The sequence below is a fragment of the Melopsittacus undulatus genome, chromosome 5 (genome assembly GCF_012275295.1).
Source record: "Melopsittacus undulatus isolate bMelUnd1 chromosome 5, bMelUnd1.mat.Z, whole genome shotgun sequence".
Taxonomy (NCBI): Eukaryota; Metazoa; Chordata; class Aves; order Psittaciformes; family Psittaculidae; genus Melopsittacus; species Melopsittacus undulatus.
The window spans coordinates 47,001,229-47,026,127 of NC_047531.1; the positions used below are offsets into that span (position 1 = coordinate 47,001,229).

General features: G+C 44.6%; 1 protein-coding gene across 6 annotated transcripts in view; it reads left to right on the forward strand.

Annotated features, from left to right (window-relative positions):
- RBFOX2 (RNA binding fox-1 homolog 2) overlaps window positions 1-24,899 on the forward strand; it is a 166,184-nt gene that overhangs the window by 22,320 nt on the left and 118,965 nt on the right. For all 6 annotated transcript variants that reach the window (XR_004549659.1, XR_004549660.1, XR_004549661.1 and 3 more), the window contains exon 2: window positions 14,100-14,150. Coding sequence is in view for 3 of the 6 variants with exons in the window: in XM_034063373.1 (XP_033919264.1) it covers window positions 14,100-14,150 (51 nt within the window). In the remaining 3 variants the exon portion in view is untranslated. The remainder of the gene's footprint in view (window positions 1-14,099; window positions 14,151-24,899) is intronic.

Consider the following 24,899-nt stretch of genomic DNA (forward strand, 5'->3'; position numbering starts at 1 on the left):
ATCGAGCTGGAATGAAGAGATGTATAGTATTCCCTGTCAACAGAGAAGAGGAAAATGTCTCAAACAAGCTTGCTCCTATTGCTTTTAAAGTTGTATGAGTGGGAGACAAGTTGCAAAGGTGTGAAGCCTGCAGTGGTGTTCATGCAGCAACTGGGAGGCAGTTTGGGAGGCTTTCCTATTAGCACACAGGGCTTGCAAATGTGATTTTTGCTGTGGGTAAAAGCATTCAGCCCCTCCAGAAATAGATACAAAAGGTGGTGGACTGGGACTCATGAATGGCAAGCTCTACATGTAGTCAGTGGAGAAGCTAAGGCTTTTTGTAATGCGTGGCTTCTGGGACGCAGGGGAGAGCTAGAATTGGCATTGCCAGAGTCTGGGGCTCTGTGGTTTCATAGTGTCTTTGTGGAGTAGAGATTTCAAGTTTCTGAGCTTCTCATTTATACCCATTTTGGCTTTAGTAATGGCAGCAGGAGAAAGGGAAAACTTGTTCTTCTTCCCTCCCTCTTCTTTTCTTCCCCCCAGGAGGTTTTTGACTGCTTCCAGAAAGTAGCAGATTTTCAGCTCTTTCCCTCATCCTCCTGATCTGATTGAAGAGCAGTGGGGGAGAGAAGCAATCTCATTCAATCTGTGATTTGCATGTGTTCAACCCTCCTGTCCTGAATCTGTACAGTGCCTTTCTGTGCGGCTGATAACAGCTTTCCCATGCAGCAGCTGCATCCATGTAAAATTCCACCATCTTTTTTGTTTCCTTTCTGCTGTTCCTTTGAAGCTTCAAGTAATCCTCCAGGCACCAGTGCTATCTCTCTACCAACTCTGAGTGATGCAATGCTGTCTTTATATTGGATAGGATTTGGGAGGTTCATTTTTTCACGTGGGATGATTACAGGCTTCATTTTGACAGACATTTATACACTGCAAGTGGTAGTGTTGGTGCCTTAAGACTTGATTTTTGGTCTGTTGTATTTCAGTTTTGGACAGGCTCATATATAGCTAATGTTTAATACATGTGCACAAATGTATATTTTATATACACACACTGTTATCTCCTTGTGGACATAGTTTGGGTGCTTGTAATGCATTAAGCAGTGTCACTAATATAAATGAAATGTTTGTTTTTCCTGCCCTCTTTAGGAAAAGCTCTTGAATGAGCAGCATCAAGCTGAGAACCAGGAACATTTCTAAAATACAGATAGCTCCGATGACAGAATATACATACTTTGCACATCTTAATAGTGAGGTCTTCTACATGTCTCATCTTACCATGAGCATCCTCCCCAGAATCTGCTTCAGTCAGCAGTTCTGCAGTTGGTCTTGGCAAATCCTTGACATCTCTTTGTGATGGTGGTGTATGGGCCTGTAGTGAAGAGTAGTACCTTTTTCTGGAAGTCGTGGAGGTCACAAATCCAAAGCAGTGAAGACAGAAGGGGTCTGTGTGACTCTGCAAATTCAGTGGGGAAAAACATTAACATCTGTGTTTGTAGGCCCTCCCCAGTTACTAGCTACCAAGTGTAGGTAGATTTCATTGATAAAAATACCTTTTCCCTTGTGCATTCTCACAATTCTGTAAATAATTAACAGGTAAGTATGACAGCTTGGTTTTGGATACTCATGGCTACTATCTGTAAAGCATCCCTTTGATCATGAAAACTCACTTAAGCAGCTCCAGTCTTTCATAGAGCAGCAGCAGTCTTGAATTGCTCCCTGTTCTGAGGGATGAAAAAAGGGGAAAGTAGGAGCAAACGCCACCCATATCTGGTTAGGTTATACAGGATTGGGGATGTTATGATCAGTTCTCCAAGGGAGTAAAAACTGAATCTTAAAGCAGTGTTAAAGATGCCTGTGTAAAAGGCTCTGAAAGGCATGGATGTCAAGGATTGATAGTTTCTAGAAGGAAGCTTATCAGGAAAGCTCATGTTGTTGCAGTTTCATCATTGGTTTAAGCTGTTCTAAAACTATGCCTTCATTTAAAGAGGAGCCCTGCCTTCTCCCTGATACCGACCATGGGATCCTGCACCCTCCAGCGTACAGGTGTTTGGGATTACGTGGCCTGTAGTGCCTACCTTTGTTCATGAAGTTAATCCTTCTCCTTTCTGATGGATTAGTTTCCAGGAGGATGAGCAAACTCATCTGACTTGCTCTTCTGTGATCCCTACAGTGCATGCAGGAGGTGAGTAAGGGGTGCACACTTGGGAGCAAGAGGGGAAAAAAACAGGGCAATTCCCTTTGTTGGTAGTGGGATTTTTGAGGTTGGCTTAACCTGACTGTGGAAACCATGCTCTTAGAAGGTTTGTATCACTGTGTAGCACAAGGGTGTACAGTTTTAATCTCCGTATACTTAGGCCCGGCAGTTTTTTGCAGAAGGAGGGAGCAAGTAGAACTGAATTTATAGGGCTGCAACTGTCTAGACCTTTGAATAAGAATGTTGGCTATATTTACAATGAAACCTTGAGAAATGAAACAAAAAAGGCAAGTGGTGCCTTGGCATGGTTTGATGCTTTGACTGGCTCTCTCATCTGCTCTTTGCCACGGTGCCTTTGGTCTGCTCCAGTTCAGGAGTTTGCTATACTGCCAGTTTCTCTGTACCTAATTTAAGATGTTTTCATGTTCAGTGGGAGGGTGGCTCCCTTTTGTGTTTGCTTCGTCTGAATGTGCCACATAAGAAGATACACGGTGCTGTAATTTCAGGAGCTGAGTGTTTTTAGATCTCTGTTCTGCATTTCATCTGTAGGCTCAGGGAGGGAAATGTAACTCCTCGATGCAAAGAAGTCTCCAGGGATTGCACGCAGAGGAGGTTTTTAGATTTGTGAAGGAAAAAGCTTTAGGTGAATGTGCTGTGACAGTCCCTTCCCACACGTGCACGCTTCCAAACAGAGTGGTAATTTCAAAAGCTTTTAAAAATTGTTAGAATTTTAATGTTATTGCCTTCTGGAAAGCTTTGTGGAAAATGATGATGGGGTTGTGATGGGCAAGAGATGCAGAGAAGTGCCCACAGAGGGCAGCGCGGTCAGAGCTCGGGTATTACACACTCCATATGGAGCAGCCGGATGGACTGTCTGGCCCTGCTGGGGTGTGTGCTTCATTCTGCCCCGTGGGACCATGGCAGGGGATGTGATGAGGAGGTCTGTGGTTATAGCTGCAGGAGGCTGGGATGGGAAGCAGCCGGGGGGGGGGGGGGGGGGGGGGGGGGGGGCAGAGGGCACAAATCTGCAAGGAACTAGTTTTGGTCAGTTCCACCACTGGTATTGTGGCTTGTTTATTACATTGTCTTGCCGGCAGGGAAGGGAGGGGACTTTGCTTTTGTATGGTGCTGGCAGGAATGTGCAGTCCAGGGGGTTAGAGATATCCTGGGGGCGAATTTGTGTGTGTGTGTCTTTTTCTTCCAGAGGCTTCAGACTATCCCTAAAGACAATAGGGTGGAACTGAGACTCTGTCAGGAGGTTGTCTGCTGTTTTTGTGGACTTCTGGGATATAACTAAACCTAAAGCTGGTAAAAAGAGAGAAATGTATCACAGCCTTGTGGGATACTGCAGGAGAGAACTGTGTCTCCTGCCTGTTTGGCAGACCCATGTCTCTCAGCCTCCTATGTGCCTGGTGTGCAGCAGCCTGGTGCTTTAATGCTGCAGGCACCACAAAGATCCCTGGCATGTGTCTTGACCTTTCATAGGCATGATCTGTTCTTATGACCTCTTATTGTTTAATTGCAGTCTTATTTTTGTTGTTGATGGCCATATTTAAACACGGAATGTACAGTCGTATAGGAATATCCAATGTCTGAGACTGCTGGCAGTGTCTCACTTATTTTTCCATTAATACATAAAGTTCTTGGCCCATAAGAGTAGAACACAGGCAGCAGAAAATCACTTTCCCGTTATAAGCAGGGCTAGCACTCCCATATGGGCCAAACTGAAGAGTTCAGACCATTTAGAGATATCTCACTGGATAATTTTGCTCTCCACAGTAACACAGTCTTTCTTAGAAATGCCTTTGGAGTGGCTTTGGCTTGCTTCTCTGTGCGATGGAATGGAAACAGTAATTTACTGTAAATGCCTAGTTTTGTCCCCATAGCTGGGTTGGGTGGTGTTTTGTTTTGAATCTCCCTAGCTCTCCTGAGTTTTTTGGATGCAACCTTCCAAATGAAGGGCAGGTCTTTCTTCCTTTCTCTTACAATTCTGAAACAAAGCACATGCTGAAACTCCTTTCAGAATTATTCCACACAGGAGGTGTTCCTCCTTTGGGAGGGAAGGAGATTCTTTGATTAGTGCTCCTTTCCTCCCTCTTTTAACCCCTTTCAGCAGTGACCATTGGCTGCACTGGGATGCTTCATACCTCCAGTGTAAGTTATTTGGCTAGCTTGGGATATCACCTATAATCTGCCATATTGAGCAGCTTGTGGATGGTGAGTATTTCAGATAGCTCAGGAAGGTTTTCTCTCTTTCCATATACTTACTAGAGAAGTGTGACCACGGCTACCACGCTGGCATCTCGGGACAGTCATGTTTAGCAATAGCTAGCTTTGCAGGAGCAGGGAGGAGGTTTGTGTAACAAAAGTGGATTCCAAAGAGTCCTTAGTTAATGGCTGAGAAAGCCTGTTATTTTAAGACTTATTTTTATGAATTGCCTTTGCACGTGGTCACATCCCATCCAGACTGTCTGTGGCCCATAAAGAGATGGCACTCAGTTACAGGGTGGGTGTAAGAAGAGCAAAGGTGTGCTTTCTGTAGTGGAATGGCATTGTGCTATAGCAGGAATCACTTGTGTTACTTTCCATGTGTAATTGCTTAATTGGGATGTTGAGAGGTTAGCTTTGATTTTGTTTTGATATGTTTTTACATCTTTATAGGCAAGTGTGTAGTGCTTGGATGTCTAATTAGAAGAAAACTCCTGAAAAATGCTGATGTGTGTGTGAGAGGTGAATAAAGGTAAAGGCAAGGAGGGAAGGGTTAAAAACCCTGCAGGCTTTACTTCCTTGTGGAGGTAACAACCCTTGCAAGGAGAAGTACCTCTTATACACTGTTACACAGGGATTTAGTAAAATTCAACAGTTGTGACCTTTCCTTTTCCCTTTTAAAATACTAGTGAATGGCATTTTGGAAACAGACACCCTCTTTGTCTCCAGAACATGTGCTGAGGCACTAACGAGCTGTCCCAGGCCTTACTGAAAGGAGCCCTTCGATGGTTGGAAATGCCTGTATCGGACTCTGTTGCCCTTCTGACTCCTGGTACCTTTGAGGCAGCAGGGGAGCATCACACGCTGATGTGCTTCACATCATGGTCTTTCCATCATCTTAAGAATGAAATTAAGTCTCTTGCCTGTGACTGGAATATTCATCTCTGCTGGAGTGGATTCTCTTGCATCCATGTGTTCATACATGGCACACAAAGGAGAGCTTTCAAGGGGCCTAAATTCAGGGTGAGCTCTCAACATGTGCAGCTCCCATCTGGGGCTGTTATAACTTCAGAATGACTTGCCATCTATGTTTCCCCCCTGTTGTTCTTAACTATGTGCAGTTAGTGCACTGGGTGCTCTTTCATGAGGGCTGCTTCTGAAGCGGTGTGACCGAGACTGAGGGTTCAGTCTTTTTCTGTCCGTTGTGATGCCATGTTGGGATGCCCCTTGTGAGCAGAGAGAGCTGCGATGCTGTGCAGGTCACCCTCACAGCACTCAAGGGGGTTTCTTTCCCTTTTATAGATACCCTTTTGTTCCCCACTCTTGCAGGGAGAGGAGCTTTCCAGGAGGGGGATGGAGAGGCCAAGCTTAATGGTCTTAAGAGTGGATTTATTCTTTTTTCATTATTTTGGGAGGGGAGGCCTGGGAGTTGTTTCCCTCTAACTGTTTCCAGATGGTGCTGCTGGAACACAAAGATTTCTAGTGTGTTTGGGATGGCGGCAGTGAGACCCTTAGTCCCCCCGGCGCTTCCTGTGCAGCTCCACAATCCTGCAGGCTTAATCAGAAACAGCCTTGGCTGCTGAGGCACTCCTGAAGCCTGCCTTTTCTTCACCCTGTGCCCCAAGCCCTGTGCTCTCTCTCTCCTCTGGGCTTTTTAACCCCTTGCCATTACAGCTCTGTCCCATCAGCCTGCCTGCCTCCCTTCAGTTGTTTCTCAGGCTGGCTTTGGGCACTTACAGTGCCCTGGAGATGGAACTGCATTTGGCTAGACTGCTTGAAGAAATTATGTCTCTGGGGAAAGGAAAGCTGGTTTGTAATGCGAACCTGGGAAAATAATTTCTGTAACTATCTAGGGCAGCTTATGCAGTCAGGCAAATGTGTCCAGGGCACAGAAAATGTCTCTTGCACCTATTTGCCTGCAGCACTTGGTATACAGCAGTATTTTTGTCTAAATTGTGTGCTGTTGTGCCTCTTTTTTGTGCCTGTTTCCCTAAATACGAGGCAGGTTTAGTTTTCTGTCACAGCCTCTTCACACCCAACTAACAAATTGGTTTCAGCTTTTTCTTCTGCAGGTAATAGAACAACTATAATTTCCTTCTCAAAATTAGGGGTACTCTTCTTTCCTTTTTTCATTAGAGCAACAGCCTTTGAATGTCTTTAAAATCAGCCAAGAAGCTTGTGATAAACTGACTTTGCTCTGAATCTGTCTTATCTCCCTCACCTTGTTCTCTTCCGTGTTCTTCAGTCTGTTTTTTTTGGGACAGCATAAGCAATGAAACTGTCTACTAAGGCAGAACTCTGTATTCCACTGTGTGAAAGCTTGCAGTTGTTCTGTTTGAGCAAGCTGGCTTTTTATGCCATGAGCATGTTGCTTTATAATGAGTGGCTTAGCATAAGTTATATGTGAAATGTTTCCTCAGCCCCATATAACAATTATGGCATCCAAAGGTGCCCCCAGTGCTGGATTTTAAAGCCTTGTTATGAACCCTGCCGTGTTGAGAAAGAGTGGAAGTGAAGATGAGCTGCCATTTAAAATGCTTCTGCCTGGTAAAAGAGGAGGGAAATCAATATTCTGTGCTGTTGACTTCTGTGCATGCAGAGTGTCCTTGCATTTGCTCGATCACAGATGTCACACTGTGCACAGTATTCCCAGGGGCTTTAACTCACACTGGATCTGTTATTGCCAACCTAGGTCATGGACCAGCAAAAGCAGGGTATATTTCCTGTATACCCAGAGCAGTATGAGGATGCTGCCGTATGTAGTCCAAACTAAAACTGTATGTTTTTGTTTTGTACATTTAAATTACACAAATTAGTGAAATCCTATGTCTTTGAGAAGCTGAAAACACCCTTTGGCTCATCTGGAAAACGAAAAAGCCTGTTGGTGGAAAACTGCTTCTGCCCTCCAGAAAGCTACTTCCATTACTTCTTCTTATACCAAATCTCTGTAAAATATTTCAATTTTAGCTTTTCTATTTTGGCTGTGGAAGTGATTTCTGTGTATGAAAGTCCCCCGCCTTTCTGCAAAATGAGACATCTGTATTGTAGCTTCATATGGACACTGTCCACTTAAACCCTGAGTAAACTTCTTGCATACTGAATTTAGCAGACCTGAAAGTTTCCATCTGTGTGGTTTGGTCAGATGTATATGTGTGTGTATTGCATTCTGTAGCTTCTGCTGTACCAACCGGTTATTATTCCTGTAGTATATACAGGGTTTTGCAGAACAGAAGTTGCCAGGAGGTTGGAGTTAAGATGTATTTCAGACACAGAACTGCATGGACACGTTTGGGCAGCCTCACCAGAGTGCTCCCTGTTTGACAGGGATGCAGCCTCCTGCTGACTTGTCCTGTTCCCTCTTGCTGGCCACCTCATGGGCTTGCTTAGCTAATTGCTCCCAAACTATTCAAACTGTGGTCGGGGCAGGCGGCTATTTTTGTTAATCTGACATCACCCTCCTTTCTTGTCTTTACTGTGTCACTGGGCTTCCCGCCCGGGGAGCCTCTGGCAGGCCTGGCCTCCCTCTTGGCTGGGCCCCTGCTCTTTAATGATGGTGGAGAGGAGGGCCTGCAGGCTCAAGGGCAGGTGATGGGCTGCCTGGGGCTGCAGGGTGCTACAGGGGTGGAGCTCTGGAGAGCTGTGGGCTTGCAAAGCCTTGAGGCTGGGGCAGGGACCCCCTTGTGCTGTGGGGCTGGAGGTGGGGAACCCCATCAGGGGGGCCATGCAAGGCAGTGGGTCACGGCCAGGAGCTCTCCTGTTCTATCTGTCCAACATCATACTGGCTCCTGCTGAAAACAAGGTATTTTTAGGAGAAGGGGAAACCTGGTGAGAGGAGGGCAGGGTGGAGGCTGCCGTTGCTGCAGCGACTGGGCCAGAATTCCAGGAAGGAAGAGGGGCCGGATGGGCCTGCATCCCAGCCTCCGCCAGGCCCTGAAGCAGGGAGCCCATGGGTGCTCTCTGCTCTCCAGGGGGCAGCTGCCAGCTTCAGGCCCTGTGCAGCTGGAGCACCCTGGAGCACCGTGTTAGCAGCAGCACCTCCGGTTTTCCCTCCCTCAGGAAGTGTCCTTAGTGATTTGGGTGTGTATGGGAAGCCAGGGCAATGCTAGCCAGCATGAGTCTTCCCAGCCGTCAAGGGCAGCAACATGCTTGATGTGGTGCCTTTCTTCAAAATTTGAGGCCTTTAGTCCCCAAACACAACTTAAAAACCCCCCAAAAGGACGTGTAATAAGACAAATGTAAATCCATTTACTTGCGTCCACAAAACTGGACAGGTTGTTGATTTCAGGACACTGACAAAGGAAGCAAATAAATGGAAGTCCTTTGCTAGATGACGTTTGTGCATCTGGAAACTGGCCAAAAGCTGGGAAGCAAGTTTAATTGAAAACGAAGACGGCTGAAGGGATTTGTCCCACACTATACATGCAGTGATTGGAACTGCAGAGTGATTAGCAAGAGCTATATATCAAATTAGGGTAAGTATCGAGGGAGAAGGGTGACATTAAGATCCATTTAAAAACTACTTTAGTTCAGTTTTTCATTAATAATCTGTAATTCACCCATACATGCTGCTTTTCCCATTAATTTTATCCACAGACAGTTTGGGGTAGGGAGATGGCACATACAGTCGAGAAGCCAGACTGAATGCATCACATACACTTAGACAAAGAAACAGATATTTCTATGATTCCATATTTGCTTTTTGCTTATATGCAGTAATTTGTGCATATAAGGGTCCAATGAAGAATTGCTTCTGTTTTCTTGGTAACTGATAATAAGCTCAAGGCATTTACAGTTTTGCTTGTGCCCTGCCACAGTTAATATACTAAAAAGCCTTTTTCAAGCCCCCCCTGTCAGAAAGCACAGGCTTTCTGTCTTTCCTGCTGTGCAAGAAGTAAAGCAGGAAAGATGGTGAAGTGCCTGGGCTGTGGTGAACAGTGCTGGGATTTCTGGCTCGCAAGCTTCACTTTTTTGCAGCTGTCATTTTCAGATTAATGGTTTAGTTGCCAGTGTTCAGCTTTCTTTTCTTCTTGTTGTTTTGTTTTTTAACATCTCATTCTCTGTGTTCTAGAAAAGTGGCTTCTCTCTGTGTAGCAGCAGTCTCTGGTAAATGTGTAGCTTGTGCTATCTCACCACTTCAAAATCCCATTTCGCTCTCAGGAGGAACAAGTGATTTCTTGTTGCCTTTATGTCATTGCTCTGTGTAGCGTGGGGGTTTCTGAAGCTGTGGCTCTCCCTCACCACTTCTGTCCAAGCCACCGGGCTGCTGTGCTGCCAGGAACTGTTGGGGGCAGCCAGAGAAGAGGCAGATAAGCTGGTCTTGTGTTGGTTTTGCTGCTGTTGCTCAGAACCTAGGAGGCAGTTGTGAAACTTAGAATAATTGCATTAACTTCACTTTTCCAGTGTTGTCCGGAAAGCAGGCACGGCAGAGGTCCAGGGAAGAGATTGCTTGGTCATGTTTCTGAGATTATCTTTGCAACCGAAAGGATGCGACACTTAAAGTTGAAGCTTGGATGTGTCAGGAATTGATTCTCTGGCTGGGGAAATACGGGTGAACTCATTAAAATAACAGTTCCTACCAGTGGAGTTTTAATCTGCGGGCTTTAGGTTTAGTTTGACTGTCAAGAAACAATTGCTAATCAGGCCCCTCTAATTGTTGTGTCTGGCGAAGTGGTAAGTCTGTGATGTAAAATTAATTTGTCCTGGGTCAAGTTAGGTCAAGGAAAATTACTACCTCTTTGAGCTAAAACTTGCTTTTAAGAAGAAGCACTTCCAGACCTTCCATTATGTTACAGCTGTGACATTTCCTACAGAGGCCTCCTCTACTCCAGTCCTCTGTGGCCTTTCATAAGTTAATAGCACCCACAGAACTGATCACTTCTTAATGGTGTGCTGGTTTCTTGGCAGTTCCTCACGTTTTCCGGATACATCTAATTCAGCAACTTTTAAGATTTATAAAGTTGAGAGGTGTCAAAAACCCCAATGATCCCTAAAGCCTGTCTGTTCTGCTAGTGCAGGAGCATCTCCTTCAGTCATCTGCAAATGGCTGTACTGTGTTTACCTTTTATCTATGGCTTGCAGTTGTGTCAAATGTTACTATTGCAAATGTCAATGGAAGAGAGCTTGTGTTAGCAAGGCTGGGAAATTAAAGGGGGAAAATTTGAAGGGAAGAGAGAGGGTTATAGGTTTCATGGATTTGACTGAGTTGTGACTTTCATCTTGTTAAAACCAGTTGGCTGGCATAGAGACTATTGCTGAGGTACAGCCACAATGCTCACAGATCCTATGGAAGTGTGGAAGCCCATGTGTGAGATTGTCAATATGGTTTGAATAAAATCACAATATGTGTTGCAGAAAGCTGATGTACTGTATTAGCTTGTAGGGTTTTTTTTTCTCCCCACTCTAAAGCAAATTGCAAGTACCTGAGAAATGCCTTTCCGTGGTAAACAAAGTAATGAAACATCCCAGTGTCAGTTTGATTTGATTTTGCAAGCTAGCACTGCCCGACTCAATTTCTTTACCAATGTCTGGTCTCATGTTGGTATTGAAAGAGAAATGTAATTGTCAGGAGGGAGTTGCAAGAGAGATGGAGTTATCTGGGGATTCCCTCTCCCACCAGGCTGCTGCCTGAAGGCAGGGGCACTCCATGTATGTTGGCAGGGTATTTTATGTGTCAAACATTCCCTCTCTCTCTTTTTACTTCCATTTTGTAAGATTAGTTTTGTGTGTGTGCAGGCAGAGGAGGAGATTGAGTTGTATCCCCAGCCTCTGCTGCCTTAGGTCACTTGCTAACTAACAGGGGTTTTCTGTCTGGATATTGCTCGACTGTCCTGTTCCAGTTGCAGGAGTTTATCGCTTTTACTTCTTTCTCTGTTTAGTTTTCAACAAAAGCAAACTCTGTATGGAATAATCATGCAGCAGGCCCTGGATTCACCATTAGTGACCTGTAAAATTGGCAGCACTGGAGATTATTGGCGAGAGACGGTTTCCCTAGGCGCTTCCTGCCTTCTCTTGGAGAGTTAAGTTCAATTAGAGCAATGATACGCACAGCGGGGATTTTGTAAAGGGTTCAGTACTTGGTGGTGGCGTTGCTGTATGAGAGGCAGAGATATCTTTGGCCTTTCTGTGACCTTAATGCTCCAGCTGCCACCCCGTTTCTAACCTCTGCTTTCTCCGAACTCTAGCTTTCCTAATCTAACCTTCTTTCACCTCTTCTTTTGCCTTACGATGCAACCATACCCTCAAACATTTTTAGTCTGTGATTTGTGGATTTGTCTTCCAAAAACGAAGTGCAAATTGCTAACTGTGGGGTTTGGGTTTTTCTTTTTCCTCCACATCTTTCTTGTTTATTTCTCTTCCATAGAAAGGGCTGCCCTCAGATCTCTATAATTGTCTTTCTCTTCCTTTTCTCACTCTTGAGATTTGCTTCTACAGTGAAGCCATTCTGTTTCTAGACATGGTTTCTGGGCATTTAGGTTCTTTGACTTTAGGAAATCCCACAAGGTTCTGTTTTGTCTCTTTTCTGCTACAGCCTCATAGTAACAGTCCCTGATGTGAAGAACATTATCCTCAAAATAACGATTTCTTTTCCTTTCTTCATGATAACTTTCAGCTTGTTTTCTCTAGGGGCAAATTCTCCATTTATTCATTTTTTTCTGTGTGGAAATCTTTCTGTTTTCCAAGGTGTTGAGACAGACTGCCACATGAGCATGTCTGTGGTACTGACCTTGCAGGTGCTGTGAGCAAGTGCTGTTAAAAGAGTACCTGGAATGGTCTTTTGAGAGAAGACTGTTATCTCCTGATACCAAATGAACATTTCTGGCACTTAGATATAAGTTGGTAGACTATAGTGTGTGACAGACACAATCACGGAACTTATAATATGTAGTTACACTGGGGGAGGAAAGTACTAGCCTGCCTTTTCATCGTGATGTTGCTTGGTTCTTAATTTCATTCACAGTTAAAACGCAAATGCTTTGGATGGTGCTGTAGCTGTCAGTCTCCACTTGCTTCTTCCAACTTCTCTGTCGTGCCTTCTCTTTCTGTATTACTTCTGCTTTACCTGCTTGCTGGCTAGTAGTGTTTGAGAAGAATGTACTCACAGGGTGGTCATCCTAATTAATTACTGTTAATCCCCCAAAATTGGCTGCCAGAAGTTTTGTTGTCCTTGAAGCTCTCATACTGTGTGTGCTACTTACTGTAGCTTTAGTGTGAGAGCCTAAGAGGCTGGATGTTTCCTGGCAAGTTTCCGTGGAGAATCCCCTGGGCAGGTTTGAGGTAAAGAGGAAGAGAGGAAGGATGAATAGAAACTTAAAATAGCATTGCTAGTCCCTGTATTGAAATATTAGCACCTTGCTTTTCAGAAGAAGTTGTGTTCGAAGTGTTCTTGTGTAAACTGCAAAGTTGTGCCAGTGATCATAGGCCCTGTATAGGGCAGAAGACTTCACTCTGGTAGGAGCCGGCCTGTTTAACCCAAATATCCGAGTGCAAAACTCAAAATATCTCAACAAAACCTCTTGCTGACGGTGATCACACATCTCTGTCAGCTTTGTGCCCAGAATATTGTTTTTGACAATTTGGAATTGTTTTGCTGTGTTTTGTTAGGGTCTTCCCCTTTCGCCTGCCCCTCTACCCCTGATTCCCCAAGAGTTGCTGGGGAAGGTGCATGGCTGGCTTTGGGGCTCCTCCTCACAAGTCAGAACAACAGGTAGGAGCAGACTTAAAAGCTCATTGTGGAGGGTGGCTATTGTCTTTCCTCCTCCTAGCATTCTGCCAGGAGTTGTTTGTGAATGCACAGATACCAGGGTGAAATTGATACAGGCTTGGTCTAGTTTAGTTTATCCTCCACCCAGAGAGACAGATGCATGCACAGGGCATGTATGAGTGCCCTCTCCCTGTTTCAAGTAGGAAGTGTTGGAGGGAGAGTAACAGAAAATAAATTAAGAGACCGAAATAAACATTCGGGAAGTATTGTGAAGTATGTTATCTTAATCCCCACTGCACTGCTAAAATAGAGACAGGTCTGGGAATTTCATGGAGAGATTCCAAGCACTGGAGGTTCTTAAATCCCCACAGAACAGTGTGATGGGGCTGCCAATAGCACAAAATGTGTTGGCTCGGAGACCCTGGTGGGGTGAAATAAGCAAGTCTAGAGCATTGATCTCCCATTGGGAGTGTGCAACATATTGCTTGTGCTTACTGGGGTGCTTGAAGATACACTGACTGCTTTTTAAGTTCGTGTTAAGCTATTAGTACAGTTTTGAAAAGGAGAAAATTACATTTCATGGCTAGTGTTTAGGGAAACGTTTCTTCAAGATTGGGCAAGGTGGGCGGTAGTTTCTGTAATTTTATGTTCTGTTTTGTTCAGTGTTCGTGATGATAAATGAAGTTTGCATATAAGAATTCTTCGGAAAATTATGAATATTATACACTACTGAAATTACAGAGGGTAAGGCAGGATTAACTTATGGTTATTTTATGGCTCTTTTCCTTTATTCTTTTCCTTTCTGCACAGTTTGACACCTGCAGTTGAAAATTAATTTAGGTGTAGTGGCTTACATGGAAAATAGGAAGTTAGCAGAATGCTTTAATCTTAGCTCATCCTTCCCCCATTTCATGCAGGCTCTTGTTTTTACCTGGGTCAAAACAGATGCATAATTCCTTGGTTTCTCTTCCTGTAACCCCTACATTAACTCTTTCTTTTCTTGTCTTGCAGAACGAGCCTCTGACTTCAGGTTATCATGGATACCCAGGAAGAGACAATCAAGTAAGAGTCTGATTGCAGTAAATGTGTGCGTTTGTCTCTGTGCATTTATGGGTGTTTTGTCCAACAGCTTCCCAGCTGGCTTATTATGGAAGGGAAATGGTTTTTGTTCTATTGTGGAATGCTTGCGGAGATATATGTGGTAAGCTGAATCTTTTTTTATGGCCTCCAGCAGTATGTGGCAATGTGCCTGGTAAGGGGTTAAACATGATCTACATTACCAACAGCTCAGGAAATTCTTTATTCTTAAAGATGTCATAACTTAAAATCACTGTCATAAGGTCCCACTCTATCTCCTCAGTGTTAGTGAATGTACGTGTTCAGTGCCAGTGCATGCTTGGCCCTGTTTTATACTTACTGCTGTATTTCCAGAATCTGGGGAGCAAAACAGTACTGAGTTTTTGTGAGCGTCTGCTTTGCTGGTGGAGTTAGGGAGTGAAACGTCCCATTGGATTGTTTCTAGTATCTGTGAACTTGTCTTGCCTTCCTTTCAAGTCCCGCAGGGGCCCTGCCCCTTGCTCCTATTCAGAATGTTCCCCTACAGCAGTAAAAATCACACTGTTCATTGTGTTACATCTGTAAGCATTCTCTTGCCTTCTAGCACAAGATGGAGAAATCCCAGTTGATGAATTTGTGTGTCGGAAGGAGGAGATGCTTTGGAACAAATGAAATTTAATGGGTTGTAAGGTACAACTGCCACACATTAAATCTCCCTTCTTAGAATGAAGTGGGATTTTTTAGTGTTCTACAGTGCTAATGCAAAGCAGAGTGTGAACCAGTGTAACAGGAAATTAATATGCACAGAAAATCAATAATGCAGTACATTTTAGAAATGAGCAAATAACAAAACCAGAATCAAATTCTTCAATACTCTCAGGTACTGCTATATAAAGAAAGTGATTTTCATCATATCTTGATGAGGCCTGGGTATATGTAGCAACAGCTTAATGGGAGATGTTTTTATGAAGGAAGTGCAGCATAGTGCAGGCTCAGCAATTGAAGAGCTCAAATCTTTGGCGCTGGTAACGTGTCTATGGGTTTCTACATAGGAGGAAATTATTCAGCATGTCTACTGGGATATATTAAACTGGTAACTAGCATGAATAAATATTACACACTGGGATGTTGGGAGAGTTGGGTTGCTACTCTACCCAGGGTAAGATATGCTGGGTTGAGAGGCAGAGCCAGTCTCAGATCCTTTAAGCAGTTCGTATCTGCTTTCAGCTTTTCCATTCTGGTGGCAACCTCTGCACCCAGTTTTGCCCTTCACTGTACCTACCTATTTAGGGGTGTTTTCAGGTGTTTCATTTTGGTGACTACCAGCATGTCCCGCTTCACAGATTTTGTCCTTCTTCTCATCCCTTAATAACTCTTCTGATTTGAAAGCGCAGGGCTGCTGTTGCTGGCAGGTCACCAGAACAGCGGAGATGGGCACAGGAAGCTCTACAACAGCTAGGGTGTGAAATGAGAATTACAGCCTGGGCAGCCTCAGAGGGCTCTGTATGGGTGAACATAGGAGTAATGTATATTAGCAAGTGTGTATATGTATTTCAGATGGCAGGTAGCTTTAGGGAGATTTCAGTTTAATTTGTGTGTTTTCATTTTAGCAAATACTTGTAAAAAATCTTTTTGGCCTCCCCTTTCCACCCTTCCCCCCCTCCCTTGAACTGTGGTGTTTGTCCTTCTGTCTTGCTTTTGGCCTTGAAGCAGCTTAAATTCAGGTCTGGTTTTCACTAATGAGGTTTCAAAGCTTTTAGCTAATTTGATAGGGAGCCTATAACATGATAACAGGGAAAAAAATCTTCTGTTGCTACACACTCGGGCTGGTGTGGGAGACAGCAATGGCTGTTTCATCACCTGCCTTTCTGCTCTGGGGAAGGAGGAAGGAAGTGGTGTGGGAATATGTGCAGTGATCTTGAGCTTGTAACAAAGTAATTATGACATGCAGGAGCAATGATGTCTGATTTCCTCAGATTAGGAGCTGAATTTAATCTGGTTGAGTGTAAATCTCTGTGTTTTGTTCTGTCCCATTACAGTTCTTGATTATAAAGTGCTTGTGCTTTTTACCACAATGTTTTCCTTAGCAGAAATAGCAAAGTAGAGCTTTATTTTTAGGGCTGGGTAGCCACAGTAGTCCTGCTAGAAATTCTGTGGCTATAATTTGCCCTCTCTGTCACCTTGCATAGCATCCTACTCCTTCACTTTTCTGTATGTCCTTTTAATTCACTCCTTCAAGCTCTAAATGCAGTTAATTGCTGGCTGCAAACCTTTCACTGTGCTGTTTTTACACCCTCTAGTGGTTAAATCATGCCCAGATGTTGCAGATTATCGTAGGATTTTTTCTTCCTGCTAGTGGAAATACGTGATTGGTTTGAGTCCTCACTTTGGCCATTTGGGATTGCTTAGGTCTACAGCATGAAGTTTATTTTGTATCCTTTCCCAGATATTTAAGGGTTCTGTCGTCATCACACATGAGCAGCAGCACTGAGGCAAATGAGATGGGTTTATGCTGAGACAGTGTTCCTCTTAATTCTGGTGTTGTGTGATTACCTTATGATAACCCAGAACATTAGGTTGCTGTGCAGCCCCCTCGTTCCTCACCTGCCCTGCCAGAGTGCTGGTTTAGTGGACTTCTTGTGGTGAGAGGGCCTGGGGAACACGTGCTAAGTCATTATGGTGTATGCTTGCCTGAAAACAGAAGGTTTTGTGTTGCAGTGTATATTGCTGGGTCTATGTTACAGCCATGTAAGGAGCTGGAGAGCTCTCTGGGACTGTTCTCAGGAATTCAAGGTTTGCTCTGTGGATGTCTGATGCACATACAGGAATGGCAGGATGCCTCTCCTTTTCCCCAGAGGTAGGCTGATGGCAGGGACAGTAAAGGGAAAATAAGGGAAGCGTTAGTGCAACATTGTTAAGCAAGAAGAGAACCAAGTCTTTTGGTGAGGAGAGTTTATTCTCTGGGGACTGTTCAGTTCTCTATCCCTCTGTTGGGCCTGCCAACAAAATGGTGTTTCTTTTTTAGTAACACGAGCGCCTGCCTAAAAGGCAGTGAACCAAGACTTCCTTGCTTCATTTCCCAAGCTGTGACAAACAGCTCTGAGGTACTATGAGTTGCTCTCAGCATGGAAGATGACTGTTACAGCTATACTGATATAACATTTACACTCAGACAAACTCATCAAGAATGAATACTTCCAGAAGGCTATTCCATGCTAGCTATGCCAGCCCATTTTATATAAAACCAAGGCCTATGTCATACAGCTCTAATCTTTTTCATGTCCAAACATATTCAACATGATATCTGAAATTTATTCAAGTGCTGAATACTGGTACTTCTGTGGCAGAATTTGGCAGCTGCACAGAGTAATTCTGTGCCCCAACAGGAAGCAAAATGGTCAAGAACACCTTGTTTAGCTGCTGCTGAAAGGAAGAGAAGAGGAGAGAGAGGTAATTGCACACACACCAGAACTCGGTCAGGATGTTTGAGCTATTACACCTCTTCTGTTACGGAAAGTGATTCTCAGCTATCACAATGGGTTAGGATATTGGTTTGAAGCCTCTTTTAAAAGCTTGTACTTGCATGAGTATAATTCTTAAATCAAACTGGGCCATTGGCTTGCTACTAACGTGGTGGAAACACTGTTACCCATCACAAGTGTAATTTCCTTCAACAGTTTAATTTCGGTGGCTGGTTTTCCATCTGAGCACTTGCTAGGCTTGACCTGTTGCTCTCATGTATGTAGATGAGACTGCAATACAAGGTAGTGCGGGTGCCCATGGCAACTGCTAGGAGCAGCTTTTTCACTATCCCTTTGGTTTGAGTTCAAGCTTAAGGTGAAATGCTGTTAAATCCTCTCCAATTGTCAGCCTGTTCCCCTGGGTCTTTTCTCTCTTGCTGCTTTGGAATATCTGTTGGGGCATGGTGTCTGTGTGCACTCCTCTCCCAAGGGCCACAGGCTGGTCTGGGTAAACTGAACGTTGGTGGTGGCAGGCTGTGAGAACAGGAAACCTCCCCTGTTGCTTTTTTTCCCCTGTTTGTTTTCTTTGCTTAGTCCCTCCTGACATGGGGAGCTGGGCAAGGAAGCCCTTCATCCTGAGATGTGAAGGGTGTGTGTGAGCTCCTGTGGGGAGGCAGGACAGCAGGTCACTGGGCTTCCTGTTGGAGCTGCCTGCATGGAGGCACTGGTGGTCTCTCTGCAGTGAGCAGTGGGGATCTCAGCAGAGAGTTCAAAGGGGCAAATCTCTGTCCTCTCTTCTGTGTGGTCTGAGGCTCCTTCACCTAAATTCCTCTTCTCCATCATGTGGATGAAGTGTGAATTTGGGGATATTGGGAACTTTAACAGCAGCATGGTTTAGGATATCCACAAAAACCTCTTGGTTTAGTATTAACCGGCTGAGATGCTCTTGTCGTAAAACAAATAAAAAGTCACCTTCTTGAGGAGAATGGATTGGCCACTTGGTTGGTTTTTAATTGTACCATGATAGCACCAGCCACACTCTCTTTCCAGTGTTGTATTGTCAGTCTTGGAACAAAGACTCCCTGTCTCAAGAGTTTAAATGTATAATTACTGTTCCTGAAAAGCATCTTGGATTTTGATTTGTTTTCCTGCTTGTAATTGACAGTGCACATAAACCCTGTAGTATGTGTGCCAACTGCCTTGGTAACCTGTGAGATTGTGGCAGTCAAAGTGTTAAGTTTTTCAGGAGCTAAAAGGGAGGGTATTTGTGGGGTTTTGGTTTGGTTGTTGCTTACACTTTTGGTTTGTCTGGAGTGTATTTAATACAAGTGTTTGAACTGAGGGACAGAGAGGTTCTAGGAAGGCTCTGAAGTTAACACCTTACTTCTTGAATGAATAGCCAGGATAAAAATTACGAAGCAGCTGAGAGCCTCCAAACAAAATGGAGACCAGACTTGGTGTTTGTGGTGCTTCTGAGGAGTGCCTCTCTGCTTGAAGGCAAACAACCCCGGATTTGGGGTGGGAGCAAGCTAATGAGAGGAAAACTAAATGTCTTCCTGCTGTTTAAAATGAGGTGAACTAGGATTAAGATGGCTAGATCTACTGCTTCCTGGCTTCCACAGCCTCTCTTCAGGCAAGCAGTGAAATGTTTCCACTCTATACTAGACAGAAACAAAAGGGATACTCTGTTACTGACCTAACTGCAATGTCCTATACAAAGTAATGAGCTTCCTGGTAGAGAATGGGGTCTGGGAAAACATGTTCAACATACTCAGGAGATGGGAAGCATCTGTGAGGCAGCTGCACACAGAGGTTGTGCAGTGGGATAACCATGAGGTAAGGTGGGGGGTTACCATTTAGCACCTAAGCTGTGAAGGATGTGGGGTAGTTAAGATGTGTTATGGAAAGGCATTTAACACTGCAGGAGTGGGGAGTTTGAGAAATCCTTTATTGGATTGCATCTAACACTGCTTATAACTCAGCACATTCAGAAGGTAAAAGAAGTGTTGAGAGAGTGGAGAGGGTTAAGTTAAAAGCAACATAAATCGTGATATCTGGGAAGGAAAATAGAGAGCAGAGTGCTTAGCTGAAAATTGAAGGAGGAGTTGGTTACAGACTGAAGTCCAATCAATCAGGATGAGTTGGAAGACAAAAGATCCATGGAAATTAATGTAGCAATAATTCTCCTCTGAATCCAGAGCTATCTTGGTAAGACATTTGGTTGATCACTTGAAGCACAAAGAAGTGGTTCTTTGTTTTCTCAAGCCAGACTACATCTCTAAGAAACTGCAGGAAGGACTTGGGAATTGTGATTAGAAGGAACTGTAACTCTACTAAATAACTGAGCTTGTTATAATACTGCTTTCTGAAATGTCACTCTGAACCAAGTCTCTGTGCTTATATTGTCTACATTCCTCCAAATCTCTCCTTTCCTTTCTGTTCAGCTTATTTCCTACCATCAAACTCCTTAATACAGGAAGCACAGTGTCTTGCAGTTGACACAAACCTTTCAAACAGGGCAAATATAGGACACTGGCCCTATATTTACCTTTTCCCTTGTGTCTGCTACCTTTCTAGCCTCTCTGCATACAAACCAGGGAATCATTTCCTTGCAGAACTCCTCCATAAACACCTCCAGCAAGCTCCATACCAGTGCATGCCTTGGTCATAGTTGCTCAATATCGAGAGCAAAAAATAACCACGTGGAGAAAAGTTGTGTGAGAAGAAGTTGAGGAATGCATCCAGTTTGGGATACGTGGGAAGACTTCCTGACACTAAGCTCCTTCAGTCCTGTAAACAGCTTCTCAAGGGAAGTAGCGATTACCTTGCTGATGAATAGTCCTTCTAAAGCTCTGGGGCTGTAAGACGTTGGCAGGAAATGGGCTGGATGATGTAATATAAATTCCTTTCATGTTTGAGCCCTCCAGTTCAAGCAATTTCTCATCTCTGCTTGGGGTTAAAGAAAGGAGATGTGAGTCATCCTTGGGAGAGGACCGGGAGACCACTTCTACCCCTGCAGTGTACTGTTTGACCGCTGAAGTGTTACCTGATGTCTGCAAGGGTCTTGGACACTCCCAAGCCTCTTAGTTGTTTTGGCAAGAGGGACAGCATCTTCTTTAGATTTTTGTCTTCTAAATGATGACGAGTGCTAGAGAGCATGGCATGTATATTTGAAATAGTCTGTGAAATGATTGGTCAGAGGACCAAAACCAAACAGTGTTGAGCACACACAGCCTGTTGATGGGTGTTCTGTCCTACCGATTGCATGGAAGCAGCTGTTCTGGGTCAGACAGGAGGTCTCTGCCTTCCAGTGTTCTGGCTTCGGCAGTGTCTAAGAGTAAGTACTTAAAGCAGAGGGAACAGAGCCAAAATTCGGTTATACTTCCCCACCTCCATACTCTTGAAGCAAGCCCGTGCCTTTGGCATTTCCTGGCCACAGATTATTATTTTAAGTCACCTGTGATATTTTTCTTTATTTAATTTGTTCAGATTGTTTTTTGAGCCCGTCTAAATTTTTGGCATCCACAACATCCTGTGGCAATGAGGTTTGTTTTATGGGGGCACAAAGTTGTTCTGCGCACAGCTAACTTGAAACCGAGCTGGTTTTAAAGCTGTCAGGTGAGGGCTGCACTGGCACTGCACTGGCGAGGTTGTTCTGCTTAGTTGAAGGAAAACGAAGCAAAAAGCACAAGAAGAACACAAGAAAGAGGAGGAGCGGGGCAGCCGCGGTGCCGGGCCAGGGTGCCGCTCTGGCGGCGGGCTGCCAGGAGAGGGCAGCCGGCGCACGGCCAGCGCTAGCCGCCCCGCCCGCCCGGCGCTGGGGCCAGACCCGGGGCGCGGTGAGGGGCGGCCGCCGCTCCTGCCGCTTCTCGCAGGGTGTCCCTCCTCTGTCTTAAGGCTCTGGCCGTGGCCGTAGGGAGAGAGGGGGAAGAGGGTTCAGACTCCCTCGGGCCCGTAGAGTGATCAGTTGTCTCCAGTGTGTGTTCTGCAGATCATGAAATACCACAGTTTGTAAGTGAATGGAGCAAGTGAATACGTATCTTCCATCTTTTTTCTTTCTCCTTCACTCCCCAAAAAGAGCTGGAGAACTGACTGACCAGTGTGGTTACACAACCTGTCAAGATGCTGAAAAAGATCAGATGCTTACACTCAGATCCTTTACTAAAGGAAATTAAGACAACAACAGAGATACATTGCTAATTTTGAAGAAACAATCGTATCAGATCAATTTAATTTTCTCCTCTGATATGGTAGCAGGCCTGGCAGATGGAGAAAGCTGCTGGCTTTCGACCTAGTGCATGACCTTTACATAAACTAGGCAAACGAAAAGTGAAATTAAGGGGCTCAGCATCATTAGAAAACCATATTTGGAATAATTATGTCCTCTGTTTCTCTGCATGTGTGATACGGGGTCTTCATGTGCACTGCTGTGGCTACTGTATACTATTCATTAAATACCACAGTAATGAAATAGCCAGTGAATACATGGGTGTGCAGGGATGAGGTAGCCTTTGGAAGATAGGATTAGATGTCAAAAAGATCATAGAACCATACAATTGTTTGTGTTGGAAGGGCCCTTAAAGCTCATCCGGGGGTTCCAACCCCTTGCCATGGGCAGGGACATCTTCCACCAGACCAGGTTGCTCCAAGCCCTGTCCAACCTGGCCTTGAACACTGCCAGGGATGGGGCAGCCACAGCTTCTCTGGGCACCCTGTGCCAGGGCCTCAGCACCCTCACAGGAAAGAATTTCTTCCTTATATCTAATCTACATCTGTCAGTTTAAACCCATTCCCTCTTGTCCTGTCACTACATGCCCTTAAAAAATATCCCTCTCCAGGTTTCATGTTAGCCCCTCTTTAAACTTTAGATGGCTGTTTTAAGGTCTCCCCTGAGCCTTCTCTTCTCCAGGCAAAGATCACAGTACATTGCAGAAATGGCCTGAAATCTAACAATTTGAAATTAAGCAAACCCGAGCTGAATTAACAAAAGTAACTGTATGCAGTACAAAATGGAGAACAGTTGCCGATGCGGTAATATTGAAGGTAGGATCTGGGGTAATAGCAGATAACAAACCAAGTATGTTGGTGCCTTTTGCTGTCATCTGGAAAACCTGGAATGCATTTCCAGGTGTGTTGCATAACTGCAGAAGGCAGTTATTTGTCAGAGCTCAGAACAGCGAGCGAGCACTGTACCTAGTTCTGAGTGCTTTAGGAAAGATAAAGACATAATCTAGAAAGATTCCAGGGAAGAACAAGAAAAGGAGGCTCAGAGAGCCTGTTGTAAAGAGGGAAATACTGAACTTGTTCCCTTGTTTAAAAAAAACCAAGCAGTAGAAAAGGATGGAGGATGGGGATTGATCATTAGCTGTGTCCATTGAAGGCAGCTTAACTTACATCAAGGAAGTCTTAAATTGGGTGTTAGGGGCAAAACAATGTTTTCCTGATTCAGTGTAGTAAAGCACTGGTAATTCAGGGGGCTGGAGTTCCTGTTTCTAGGAGTCTGTAATAGCAAGTTAGGCAATTCCTAATGGATGTTTGTCTAAACATGCTCTGTGCTGCCTCTGAGCATGGAGGACCTTGTATCTCCTGCCCTGTACTGGTGTTTTTCTGTGACAGTCAAAAGCCAGTTGTTGCCATCTACATCATTCTATGGCTTTATGATTGCTGTTGTCTTGGGCCTTTCTCTCTCTTTTTTTGTATGTTTAAATTGTGAGATAGGAAGCTCCTCTGTTCCTGTCTGATCTTACAAGTGCCAGAGATCCTTTCTTTGTGACAGCTGCCTCATAGCTGTTTCTTCCTGAGCTTGCTTATTACTCAAAGGGTGCGGGGTGTTCAGCATCTCTGAGTCAGTCCTTCCCCTCTGTCTCACAGTAATAATATGTATCATGTATGAACCTTGGAGCTGTTTGCTATCCTGATTTCCCTTTAAGCTCTCTGGCCAGATCTCCATCTCGAGCGTGCTTAGAGGAGAGAGATTTATTTATTTATTTATTTATTTTTAAACAACATAAACAAACACCTCCTTGCTCCCCTACCTGCAACTCCCCTTGCATGAAGAAAGGACTGAGCATTCAGCAGGGCAGGGAGCGTGCTTCTGCCTGCTTGCGGTTGGGATCGGCTGTGGGAGGGCAGCCTGTGTGCACTACACCGAGTACCAGCTCGTGCCGACAGCTTCAGCAGGACCCTGAGTAAATGAATGGGATCGCATTCTGTTCTGCTGGCTTCTCCTGCATGGTGAGTGAGCAGCCCTGCATTGGCTGGGGAAGGATGCTGCGTGCAAGCAGACGACTTCAGCAAGCTACGCGGATGCTCCCAAGCATAGCTGGTGGATAGAAGATGGTTTCGTTCTTTTCAGTATTAAGGGAGAGGTATTTCCAGCAGTAGCATAATGTTGCTCGGAGCAGGCATTTGCCAGATGGTTTCAGCTCCCCTGAGGCTTTGGGATGTGAAAGGGAAAGGGCCAGGAACACACTTTTGATTCATTCCATTAGTAGATTAATCGTCACTGTCCTGGCTTAATAAGTCTCTTAGATTTCCCAGTGGAAATGGCACATGTAATTCTGCCTAGGTCACGCTCTGCACACCTGTGTTGAAGCTTTCACAGCAAGAAGCTATGCTGCTGCAGGCAACATCTGCAAAACAAGATGGGGGGGCAGGTTTTTTTGGTGGGGAAGGGTGAGAAAATGTTTTTCGTAAGTACTGTTAAATAATGCTAGTGGGAGTGAGGTGGCTTGTGAGAACATGCTTGAATTCTTCTGCCATTTTGGTGGGGGGTGTATTTAAAAACCTTGCAATGGTAATTTGATGTTATGGAGCTGTTTTTTTTTCCACTCCCTTCTGTATTAATTGCTGGCTAGATTGCGTTTTCCAGTAAGTCTGTGATTAGAGGACAAGGGTGCTCTTCCTGATAAAGGTCAGAGGCTGCTGTCTCGAGAGGCTGGTGATAAAATGAAGAGAACTGTCTCACTGATTTTAAGGGAAAACCTGAGCAGATGCTGTGCTGCTATTTACTTTGGGGGGGGAACAGTCCCCTATGACCTGTCTCTTCCTGCCTCTCTTTGCACAGGCCAGCCAATTGTTGGGGAGTAAATTTAGTTGCTGCTGCCTCCCACACAGGAGAAGATTTGTAGCTTTTGGCAGTTTTAGCAGGAATCTGCGTTTTTAACTCTTTTGATGCCTGTGGGTTGCAATGAGCTGTGCTCTGGTGTCATGACAGCACTGAGCTCTGCTTGCTTCCAGGCTTAATAAAGGTTTTCCATTAGAACTGTATCTGATAAAACCTGTTGACATTCCT